We start from the raw sequence: 11,437 nt of genomic DNA, 5'->3' as shown, positions 1-11,437 counted from the left end.
AGCATCAAGAATTCTTGCTACTAAGAAAAGTTGAGCTTTTGTTGCCCTTCGTTTGCGGCTGCGCGCAGGGCGAGGGCAAAAGCTTGCCCGCTGTACGACAGCTTACTTCGCTTACTGTTCTTTGTTGTTCTCGTGTTACCGACACCGCTACGCAGTGTCTAAAAATAGATTCTCGTGCGAGATAAGCACACAGAATGCTCTTTGCGATTATTTAGAAACTTCAATGCGCGACACGTCCGTCTTCGACGAATGTATGGAAAGAACTCCGATTAAATTATCAATGGTCAAAATATATACGTTTGTGTGTGTATGTGTGTGCGAGTGTCAGTGTGGTGTGTGTGTGTCTGTGTGTATATCTGTATGTGTGAGCGGGTTGGTTTCATAAATTATTAACATTAATCGCATATAAAATATCTGGTATGTATATTTATGTGAAAATAAATTATGTGTGTCTAATAAATCAGCATTTCCGTTCGTCTCACAAAAATTGATCAATAAGATATCATGAGCAAGAACCGAACCGAATCGAATCGAATCAAATCGAATCGAGTCGAATATCGAGTAGTGCTCGTTCGATATCGATAGTCTTTTGATGAACAATTGACAAAAATCTGTTTTGTTCTTCTTTGTCTTTTGTTTGAATTGTGATTGGGTCTTTTTCTTTTCTTTTTGTTTCGTTTTTGTTTTGTTGCATTGCAGAGGACTGCAAGAGGTATATCATCGTTAATAGCGTTCGCCAGTGGATTGGCATTGGCGCTACTGTTACTGTTATCGTTATCGTTATCGTTATCATTATCATTATCGTAGTCTCGTAATCATAAGTATGTATAATTTATATAAAAGTTTATCAAAAAATATCAATTCATATCGCAATATGTACACAACGTTGCTACTACATAATTTAGCAGGATAATAAATTAAAGAACCTACTCGGCTCTCGGCGATCCGTTTTGGATTGGATTGGAAGACAACGTTACGGTCCAACGTTATATATAAAATATATATGTATACATATATATATGTATTCATGTACATATATTTTGTATATATATGTATATGTTTTGGATTGGATTTTGATACATTGATCGGATCGATTGATAATCGATTCTCAATACGACCGATCGCATGTAATAACTAGTAAAATTTTTGCATAGATATTAAACAAGAGCAAAAGTGCCTGGGTTCTAATGGGTGTGCGGGTCCGCGAATAGGTCCTATAAATGCAAGACCGAAGATCTGTATACAGTCGCGTGCGTGTATACAAGTATTATTTGTTTTGTTTTCAAGATCAGATTTCGTTTCAATTGTTTTTGTGTGTTCGAGCAACACTCTGTTCCTCATTCAGTTGCGTTACGGTGCTGTTCCGTTTCCGTTGTGGAAGAAGAGTGCTGTTTGTTGGTCAAGATCATCGTTGTTGTTTGCTGGTTTGTGTTTGGGTTTGGATTTGGATAAGGATTTGTATAAGGATAAGGGAATTGCGGACCCCGGTGGATAAGTGAATACGAAGTTATCCCGGGGAAGCAGGGAGCAGCCAGGGGATCAAGTCTACAATGGTTCGGAGTAGTCGTTGTTGAGATTTTGTCAATGTTGCTGTTGCTGTGGCTGATTGCATGACTGAATGACTGAATGACTGAATGATTGGAGGATGCTGGGTGAATGGGCGAGGGCGAGGGCGAAGGCGAAGGCGAAGGCGAAGGTGAGGTGTGGCTTGACTGTGTTGATGTTCGTGTTGATGCTGATGCTGGAGCTGCTTAGGGCAGTAGGCTGGACTGAAGCTTCTGCTGGTAGTCCTCCACGGCAGAGCTCAGGCGGTTGAAGACGGGCAAGCGCGGCATCTCCTCCTGCTGCATCGGCGTGCTCATGCTGTTCTGCAGCATCTGCTTGGCCTGTCCTCCCAATCCGCTTCCGCCTGGGCTGCGGCCTGCTGCTGAGCGCGGGCCTCGTCCGCGTTGTGCACAAAGTGGCAGCGCAGCCCGTAGGGGCAGAAGCCGACGCTGTGGAAGGTGCGGCAGTACTCTGTCTTGTACTTGGGATTGCGCTGCAGGTTGCGCAGCTCGTGGAAGCCGTGCGCGAACTGGCACTTCTTTCCGTACTTGCACTCGCCGGCCTCCTCGAACGGGCGGCACAGCTCCGTCTTGTAGCTGCAACACACAAACGGAGGGAAAGAGTAAGTCACATGTAAGGCACGTCTGGCGCATAATGAAAGATCTCACAGATCTGGGGGGGGGGGTTTGGGGCACTCACCGAGATATGTTCATGGGCTGTTGGAGCAGCGGCTCCAACTGTGTGCGCCCGAGCTTACGGTGCAGATTCATGTTCCCCAGATTCTCAATGATGGTCACCAAGGAGGCAACACCCTGCTGCTGCTGTTGCTGCTGTTGTTGGATCTGCTGCTGGTGCAGAGGGTGGCGCTGTTGAGCCGGCTGTGAGATGGTGCGTGTGAGGGCGCCATGGAGGCGGTGCTGCTGCGACTGTGACTGCTCCATGCTGATATCCAGGATGAGTTGATCCGCTGTCTGCTGCTGATGGTGCTGGTGCTGCTGTTGCTGCTGCGGCTGGTGATGATCGCTGGCCACCTGCGAATGGGAGAGATACGTTGAAATCAATTTCCATTGCTGCTTGGGGATACGTAACGCGAATGTTTCGCAAAAACTCAAAAGACTCAAAAGGGATCGGATGATAAAGAGAGAGAGGGCGAACGAACAAGGGCGAAAGAGGGCGACGAGTAGCAAAGACACGGCTCAAATGGTGTTGGATACTTTTACTTTTAACTTGACCTATAAGCAAAAAAAAACCCCCACACACACACACACAGAGACACAGATGGGAAGGGGGGGTGAACCCTTGTTTTTGGCGCCTTCCACTTCCACTTTCCACATTGTTGGTGGAGGGAAAAAAGGAATTTTCACTCAACTTTTCTTCTTTCTTCTTCTTCTCGTCCGGAGCTTCACACACAGCAGCTGATCGCGCCGCCAGACAGGTGATCGCGTAGAGTTGCCACACGGACGGTGTTGCCAGACAGCCCCGATCGACCGAGGGCTGCCAGAGTGTTGGAGAGAGCTGGAGTTGCAGCAGCAGCGATTGGGCCACGGACCTTACTGGCAAAGCGGCCCTGTGGCTCTGTGGCGTCGACGCGCCACAATTGTGCGACACCAAGTCGGCAGACGGGTTCGTCCGAGGGTATGTAGGCGGCATATGGCTCTACAGCTGCTACCTGGCACCCAGCCTCTCACTGGAGACTTTCAGCCGCATTATGGATGAGCTGAGCTGCGATCTGCGAGGACGGAACAACGTCGTAGTCGGAGGCGACTTCAACGCCTGGGCCCTGGAATGGGGGTCCTCCCGTACAAACGCCAGAGGCCGCACGGTGTTGGAGGCTTTTGCCTCTCTGGACGTCGTCCTTCTGAACGAAGGGTCCCAACAAACTTTCAGCAGGGCAGGTGTAGGGTCGATCATCGATCTCACCTATGCCAGCAGCACGCTGGCCCGGCACGCCCGATGGAGGATCAGCGACGTATATACTGCCAGCGACCACGAGGCCATACTATGCACCCTGGGCACCCTTGCCCGATCGAGAGGTACCCCGTTCCGGCATGGGAAGGCGTACCGCCAGGACACGCTGAGGGCCCAAGCCTTCGCAAGCGCCCTTGAGAGCTACTCTGCAAACGATGCAGACGGAGCCAACGATATGGCGACCAAATTGGCGGACGCACTTGAAGGCGCCTAAGACCAGAGCATGCTACCGAGAGGGACGTTCCGGAAGCACAAGGATCCAGTTTTCTGGTGGAGCGAAGCGATTGCGGTTCTCCGTAGAACCTGCCACCGGGCCAGAAGGCTGCTCCAGCGAGCCAGAGGCACACCGCGCTTGGCCCGATGCAGCGAGACCTACAAAGCGGCGAGGAAGGATCTGAAGACCGCCATAAGGAACAGCAAGAGGGAATGCTTCCTTAAGCTGTGTGATGCCGCCGAAGAGGACCCCTGGGGAGGCGCGTACAGGATGGTGGTGAAGAGGCTGAACGCGGGCAGTAAAGCTCCAACAGATCCAGAGGCACTGGAGGGTATAGTCAGGGCACTGTTTCCTCGAGGACGGCAGATCCCTAGCTCCCTGCGGTTCGAGCATAGCCCGAGCGACATTTGCGAGGTTACGGAAGCCGAGGTGTTGCAGGCAGGCAGAAACCTGATACCTAGGAAGGCTCCGGGTCCGGATGCGATCCCCAACAGCGCGTTGAAGCTGGCACTTCTTCTACTCCCGAGGGAAGTTGCGGGCCTTTTCAACAAATGCCTCCAGGAGGGGACGTTCCCCGACAGGTGGAAAAGGCAACGGCTGCTACTATTAACCAAGCCGGGCAAGCCGCCAGGGGTGGCCTCTTCCTACAGGCCCATCTGCCTTCTGGACTCCATGGGAAAAGTCTTCGAAAGGGTGATCGGTGCGAGGCTGAGCGCAGCCATCGAAGCAGCAGGCGGTCTCTCCCAGAACCAATACGGGTTCAGGAAAGGGAGGTCGACGCTGGACGCCATCTTGAGGGTCGTACAAACGGCGGAGGGAGCCATTGCTGGGACTAGGTGGAGAGGCGGAACCAAGTCCTATTGTCTGGTGGTGACACTGGACATAAGGAACGCCTTCAACTCGGCCGACTGGACCCGGACGCTGGAGGCACTGAGGTCCTTCAACATCCCGGGCTACCTACTGAATATAGCGCGCAGCTATTTCAGCAATAGGGTGCTGACAATGGACACATGTCAGGGCTCTAGGGCATACGAAGTCTCAGCCGGAGTCCCGCAGGGCTCCGTTTTGGGACCTCTGCTCTGGAACGCCATGTACGACGGGGTCCTACGGCTCCCGTTGCCAGCCAACACTAACCTGGTGGGTTTCGCTGACGACGTCGCAATAGTGGCGGTAGCGAAGGAACTTGCCGCAGTGGAGGAGCTTGCCAACGTCGCTGTTCGGAGCAGAACCCAGCCGATTAGCTGCTTGCCAAATAGCACCTAATTCTTGGCCCTCAGCCGCTTATTTTGTTTGTTACTTATGTCTATGTCACTCATTTGTTTGTTAAAGCTTTGCGCTTGCTTGCCCTGCTAAACGCTCTCTGCCAGCTCGCTCTTCGCTATCTCCGCTTTGCGTCTGCCTACCGACGTCGGCCGAGCGAAGCTGCGCTTAGCGATCGGAGCGGCAATGTAAAGGGCAGGCAAGCCACACTTGCAATTTGGATGTCACGCATTAAAGAACATATCGTAATTTTATTTCTGCGCCGAGTTTTATTTAATTCGAAATAATTAGTCGGCCGATTGGGGATAAAAAACATTATCTCCACATAAAATTTGGTGACCCCGACGTGATTTCGGATGGGTTGCTGATCTTCATCATAGGCACGAAACTGGACCACAAAACAAAGGAGAAATGGGAAGAGAACTTGCCGACGTCAGGATTGCCTCGGTGGTCAAGCATGGCCTCATTTTTGGAAGCGAGATGTCGGATGCTGGAGAATTTGGGATCAGCCATGGCAACAAGTCCTAGTCAACAGGTGGGAGAAGACAATCCTGTCACCCTTATCACCTCCAGTAACGACCATCCTAACCCCATATGTAACCATTGCAATTCCTCCGAGCATTACATATCTAGATGTCAGGCATTCCTGAATCTCTCTGCGTTTGAACGATACAAAGAAGCAAAGAAGAGCCGCTTGTGTTTGAACTGCCTCAACAAAGGCCATGAATTGCAGAGGTGCAGGTCAGGACTTTGCAGGCATTGCCAGGCCAAACATCACACGCTACTCCACATTCCATCGGGAACTGGTGCTTCATCTTCCTCTTCACCGGCCGAGGAATCGATCCAGCAAGAGGCCGCGACTGTGCTTCTAGCAAGCGGGTGTTCTAGCCCTCCCCCCTCGATCCAGAAATCTCAGCCTAGCCAGAACGTGTTGCTACCTACTGCCCTCGTCCATGTAACAGATCGTTATGGAGCACTTATCCCATGTCGTGCCATTTTGGATTCTGCATCACAGGCAAACTTTGTAACATCTAGACTTGCTGATCAGTTGCAGTTGGATCATTGCTCGTCTTATGTTCACATCTCTGGAATCGGAGATTCCATTCTACCTTCGAGCAAGTCTGTACATATAGTTGTACAATCCCAAGACGCAAGCTATCGAGCTTCCTTCGCTGCAATTGTCACCAACTCAATTACGGAAATGCAGCCTAACTTCGGCGTAGACGCAAAGGATTGGCCAATGCCGAATAATCTAAAACTAGCTGATCCTAATTTCTCCAAGCCCCAACGTATCGATCTGTTGATAGGTTCTGGTTTGTTCTTCGATTTAATGTGCGTCGGACAGATTCGACTATCAGCCCAATTGCCAACATTGCAGGAGACAAAACTTGGTTGGATAGTATCAGGAAGCATTGATAGCTCGGAGAATAAGCGTGCAGCTTTAACCGCTTTTGAAAATTCCTCGTGCATCTCTATTGACGATTTTCGACCCACAACGCTGGAGTACCAAAACTTAGAGCAGCAATGCAGGAAGCAGCTGCTCGAGTGCCAGGTGCAAGTGGAAAAACTGCGATCGGAGAATCAGGAACTGCAGCGCGAACTTTTCCATATATTAAAAACCTACATATCCACGCCAAATGAAATTCAACTTTCAACAGTTTCTACATTGCCAAATTTCCTGCCATTCTATGCAATTACAGAGGTTCCCGATGATCAAGACGTAGTCACGACAAGCCGCCTTCGTAAAGAAGCGCCGATTGCTGCGTTCGACGATCATCCCAGCGTAGCCGCCAGCTGCGCCCAAGCAAGCATCTTCAAGAGGGCCGTTGGAAAAATAGCGGTTCTGCCCCTTCAGGATGGATCTGTTGAAAGCCTTTGCCTTCCAACGGGGGGTGAATGTTCGGAGCAGAACCCAGCCGATTAGCTGCTTGCCAAATAGCACCTAATTCTTGGCCCTCAGCCGCTTATTTTGTTTGTTACTTATGTCTATGTCACTCATTTGTTTGTTAAAGCTTTGCGCTTGCTTGCCCTGCTAAACGCTCTCTGCCAGCTCGCTCTTCGCTATTTCCGCTTTGCGTCTGCCTACCGACGTCGGCCGAGCGAAGCTGCGCTTAGCGATCGGAGCGGCAATGTAAAGGGCAGGCAAGCCACACTTGCAATTTGGATGTCACGCATTAAAGAACATATCGTAATTTTATTTCTGCGCCGAGTTTTATTTAATTCGAAATAATTAGTCGGCCGATTGGGGATAAAAAACATTATCTCCACATAAAATTTGGTGACCCCGACGTGATTACAATGGTTACATATGGGGTTAGGATGGTCGTTACTGGAGGTGATAAGGGTGACAGGATTGTCTTCTCCCACCTGTTGACTAGGACTTGTTGCCATGGCTGATCCCAAATTCTCCAGCATCCGACATCTCGCTTCCAAAAATGAGGCCATGCTTGACCACCGAGGCAATCCTGACGTCGGCAAGTTCTCTTCCCATTTCTCCTTTGTTTTGTGGTCCAGTTTCGTGCCTATGATGAAAATCAGCAACCCATCCGAAATTTCCTGCGGGGTCGCCAAGGTCTGAAGCGCACGCAAGTGCGAATTGATTTTGTCGCTGTGCGCGCGCAAGCCGATAGCTGAGCCCTTCTCCACCCCTTGCAGCCCGAAAATAGCCTTGACGTGTGCCTGAAAATGTAACAGTTTATTATCGAATCGCAACATTAGCAAAGTCAACGCCTTGTCGTAATTCTCCTCAGAAAGTTCCAAGGAATGAATCGTATCCAGCGCAGCACCATCTAGACATCCACGAAGATATTGGAATTTTTCGATGATTGGTATACGATGGTCTTTGTGCACCATTGTCGAGAACATCGAGTGGAATTCTGGCCAATCCATGTAGTTCCCCCCGAATCGCGGAAGCTGCAACTCGGGCATTCGAGAACGGCCTATACTATTATAGGCGAACAACGACGAATTCCCCTCGAGAGTATGCCGAGCCGTTGAATTGGCAACATTTACCGTGCGAGCAGCCATCAACTCCCGCGACAGCCTGGACCTAACCTTGACATAAACATTCGAAAAGTCCAGCCGGGCATCATGGGCTAACTGCAGGAAATCCAGCCTTTCAAGGCTCGTTTGAGCGGCATCGAAATCCGCATTCATTCGCTCGATTTGCTCTAAGCGAGCTTGAAGTTCTGCCTCATCTAACTCGGCAAGCTCTTCCTTGGTGAGAAAGCGATCCATGGCCCTTAGTTGGCGCGCGATGGACTCGGCCTTGTGCTTGTAGAAATCTACATCACTCGGCATTGCTGCGTTCGCGACATTGGTAGGCTCAGGTGCTGCCATGTTGAGGTTTTAAAAGAGTCACTCAGCACGACCGAAAAAGACACCCTGTATACGTATAAACGTGGGAACCGAAAGCAAAGGGATTACAGCTAATGCCTTTAGCTGTGCGGCTGTGCGAGCTGTCCGATTCCGCTTTGTACTCCGCTTGTGTGTATTAGTGAGTTCGCTGCACTGCCTACCGCACTGCACTGACCGAATTGTCGCGACAGAGAAATTAATAGCCAGCAATGCGTGTATGTAGGTGTATGTAAGTGTGTTTTAGCACCGAATTGTGCTTAACCGCCGAAAATTTGCTAGGGCTAACGATTGTCGATCGCGAATGATTTTTAATTGACACTGCAACTCAGAGATCACGTCGGGGTCACCAAATTTTATGTGGAGATAATGTTTTTTATCCCCAATCGGCCGACTAATTATTTCGAATTAAATAAAACTCGGCGCAGAAATAAAATTACGATATGTTCTTTAATGCGTGACATCCAAATTGCAAGTGTGGCTTGCCTGCCCTTTACATTGCCGCTCCGATCGCTAAGCGCAGCTTCGCTCGGCCGACGTCGGTAGGCAGACGCAAAGCGGAGATAGCGAAGAGCGAGCTGGCAGAGAGCGTTAAGCAGGGCAAGCAAGCGCAAAGCTTTAACAAACAAATGAGTGACATAGACATAAGTAACAAACAAAATAAGCGGCTGAGGGCCAAGAATTAGGTGCTATTTGGCAAGCAGCTAATCGGCTGGGTTCTGCTCCGAACAGTCGCCATACAAGCCGTCGAGGCGTGGCTAGCCGCCGCGGGGCTGGAGCTGACGGCCCAAAAAACGGAGGCGGTCCTGATATCCAGCCGTAAAGTGGTCGAGACCGCCAGATTCCAGATTCCAGTGCAGGTTGGTGGGACCGCGATCGAATCGCAAAGGTCCATCAAGTACCTTGGAGTCCTCATCGACACGCGCCTGTCCTTCAAAGAGCATCTGGAATACGTCCACACGAAGGCCGGTGGGACCGCGGGAGCGCTATCCAGGATGCTGCTAAACACCAGAGGGCCAAAGCAGGCAACGAGGAAACTGCTGACGAGCGTCGTGACGTCGCAGATGCTCTACGCCGCACCGGTGTGGGCAGAAGCCGCGAAGGTGAGGAGCTACATGCGAGGAGTGGAGGCAACGTACAGACTGTGCGCCATGGCTGCGGACATGGCTGCTTCCGCGGCTACCTCAAGCGCTTCGGCCACGAGACAGAGGACTGGTGCCCCGAGTGTGGCACAGGCATAGAGGAGGACGCTCGCCACGTCCTCTTCGACTGCCACAGGTTTGACCTCGAGCGTCAGACATTGGAGACAGCAGCAGGGTCTAGGGTCAGCACCGAGACTCTGGTGCCGCTGATGCTGGCAGACCCGAAGGTGTGGGAAGCGGCCGCGGAGTTCGCCTCTAGCGTGATGCGAACGCTTAGGTCCTTGGAGAGAAGGCGGAAGGAGCAGACGGAGTAGGTGTCCACGCCACTGCGAAGCAATGCTTTGCGGCAGTACCGCAGTCCGCGGGGCCCCTAGTCCCAACATACTCTTGTCCGTTAAATTAAGTTAAATATAAATTGTATAGTATATAAAAAAAAAAAAAAAAAAAAAAAAAAACGAGGGGGAACGTTGTGAGTTGCTGCGGACACCGCAACTCAACGGTTATACCCGATACTAAGTCAGTATGGCTCTCCTCCGGCAGACGCCGCTAATATTAAACGACACGACAAAGAGTGCGTGCGAGAGAGACAGAAAATCAGTCAATATGGTCATTATCTATGATTCTGCGTTTTTAGTTTTCTCGAATGTGCAATATTGTGGATGAAACAGATTTTCGTCCTTTGTGTGGGCGGAAGGGGGTGGGGCGAAATTTTGAGATACACGTTTTATAGTGAGATCTAACAGGAGTGCGGATACCAAATTTGGTTACTCTAGCCTTAATAGTCTTTGAGATTTTTGAATATCCCCAGATTTTCGTCCTTTGCGGGGGCGGAAGGGGGTGTGGCGAAATTTTGAAACAAACTCGTCTCGGTCCGATATATAAGGAGTGTGGATACCAAATTTGGTTGCTCTAGCTTTTGTAGTCTCTGAGATCTAGGCGCTAATGTTTTACTCTAAGCAAAGCCGCCTATGCTACGTGTGTGTTAGAGAAAGACAGGGCGAGAAAAAATGAAATTGTTTTCTTGATGCTGGCTATAATAATAATACGATCCAATTCATTCCAATTCAATACGCAGTCTTAAAGATATGGTCATTCTCTACAACTCTACGTTTTTGGTTTTCTCATATCTTTAAAATTGTGGATGCCACAGATTTTCGTCTTTTGTGGGGGCGGAAGTGGGCGGGGCGAAGTTTTGAAATATTTTTGTAGCAGTGACATATCACAGAAGTCTGGATCCAAAACATCGTTGCTCTAGCTCTTATAGTCTTTGAGCACTAGGCGCTGAAGGGGACGGACAGACGGACGGACGGACGGACGGACAGACAGACAGGGCTTAATCGACTCGGCTATTGATGCTGATCAAGAATATATATACTTTATGGGGTCGGAAACGATTCCTTCTGGACGTTACACACATCCACTTTTACCACAAATCTAATATACCCCAATACTCATTTTGAGTATCGGGTATAAAAACATTGGTCAAGCGGCAGCGACTGCAGCAACAGCGCTATTTCGGTAAGCAGCGACTGAGGCAGAGGCAGCGACAGCGCACCACTTGCAGCGTGGGGATATTGCAAGAGTCACCAATGCTTATAATTTTCCACACATTAACCAACGACACACGGACACAGGAACACACGAATACACTCCCATACCGCTGCTGGACAAAGGGCTGTGGGGGGCCACCATTGGCCACCAATGGGAGGGTGGGGGGTACCTACTTGTTCCTTTGTTGTTCCGTTTTGCTTATCCTTTATCCTGAACTATTTTCTGTTGGACTTGACTTTATTTTTGTTATCGGAATCGAATTTGAATGTGGAATATCTACATATTTTAGAGTTGTGATCACTGAATGTCACAGGTCACTGTGATAGATAAATATAGATACAATATAGTATGTGAATTTGTACGTGGAGCAGGACCCTTTGATTCCGACATCAAATCGAATATT

General features: G+C 49.8%; 1 protein-coding gene across 1 annotated transcript; it reads right to left on the bottom strand.

The window, feature by feature from the left end:
* Positions 1-678: 678 nt before the first annotated feature.
* On the bottom strand, positions 679-11,401 carry LOC117186539 (protein TIS11-like). Its single transcript, XM_033387466.1, has 3 exons — positions 11,208-11,401; positions 2,245-2,576; positions 679-2,141 (listed from the first exon to the last, which is right to left on the bottom strand). The coding sequence occupies exons 2-3, from the start codon at positions 2,484-2,486 to the stop codon at positions 1,859-1,861; spliced, it is 525 nt and encodes a 174-aa protein (XP_033243357.1). The 5' UTR covers positions 2,487-2,576; positions 11,208-11,401; the 3' UTR covers positions 679-1,858.
* Positions 11,402-11,437: the final 36 nt, after the last annotated feature.

The sequence above is a fragment of the Drosophila miranda genome, chromosome XR (genome assembly GCF_003369915.1).
Source record: "Drosophila miranda strain MSH22 chromosome XR, D.miranda_PacBio2.1, whole genome shotgun sequence".
NCBI lineage: Eukaryota > Metazoa > Arthropoda > Insecta > Diptera > Drosophilidae > Drosophila > Drosophila miranda.
This window is presented reverse-complemented; position numbering and strand designations above follow the sequence as displayed.

Bases quoted from the DNA above. Each gene is read 5' to 3' on its own strand.
- LOC117186539 (XM_033387466.1), bottom strand. From the start codon at position 2,486: ATGGAGCAGTCACAGTCGCAGCAGCACCGCCTCCATGGCGCCCTCACA. The intron at 2,142-2,244 runs GTGAGTGCCCCA...TGTGTGTTGCAG, and splicing joins CAGCCCATGAACATATCTCG to CTACAAGACGGAGCTGTGCC.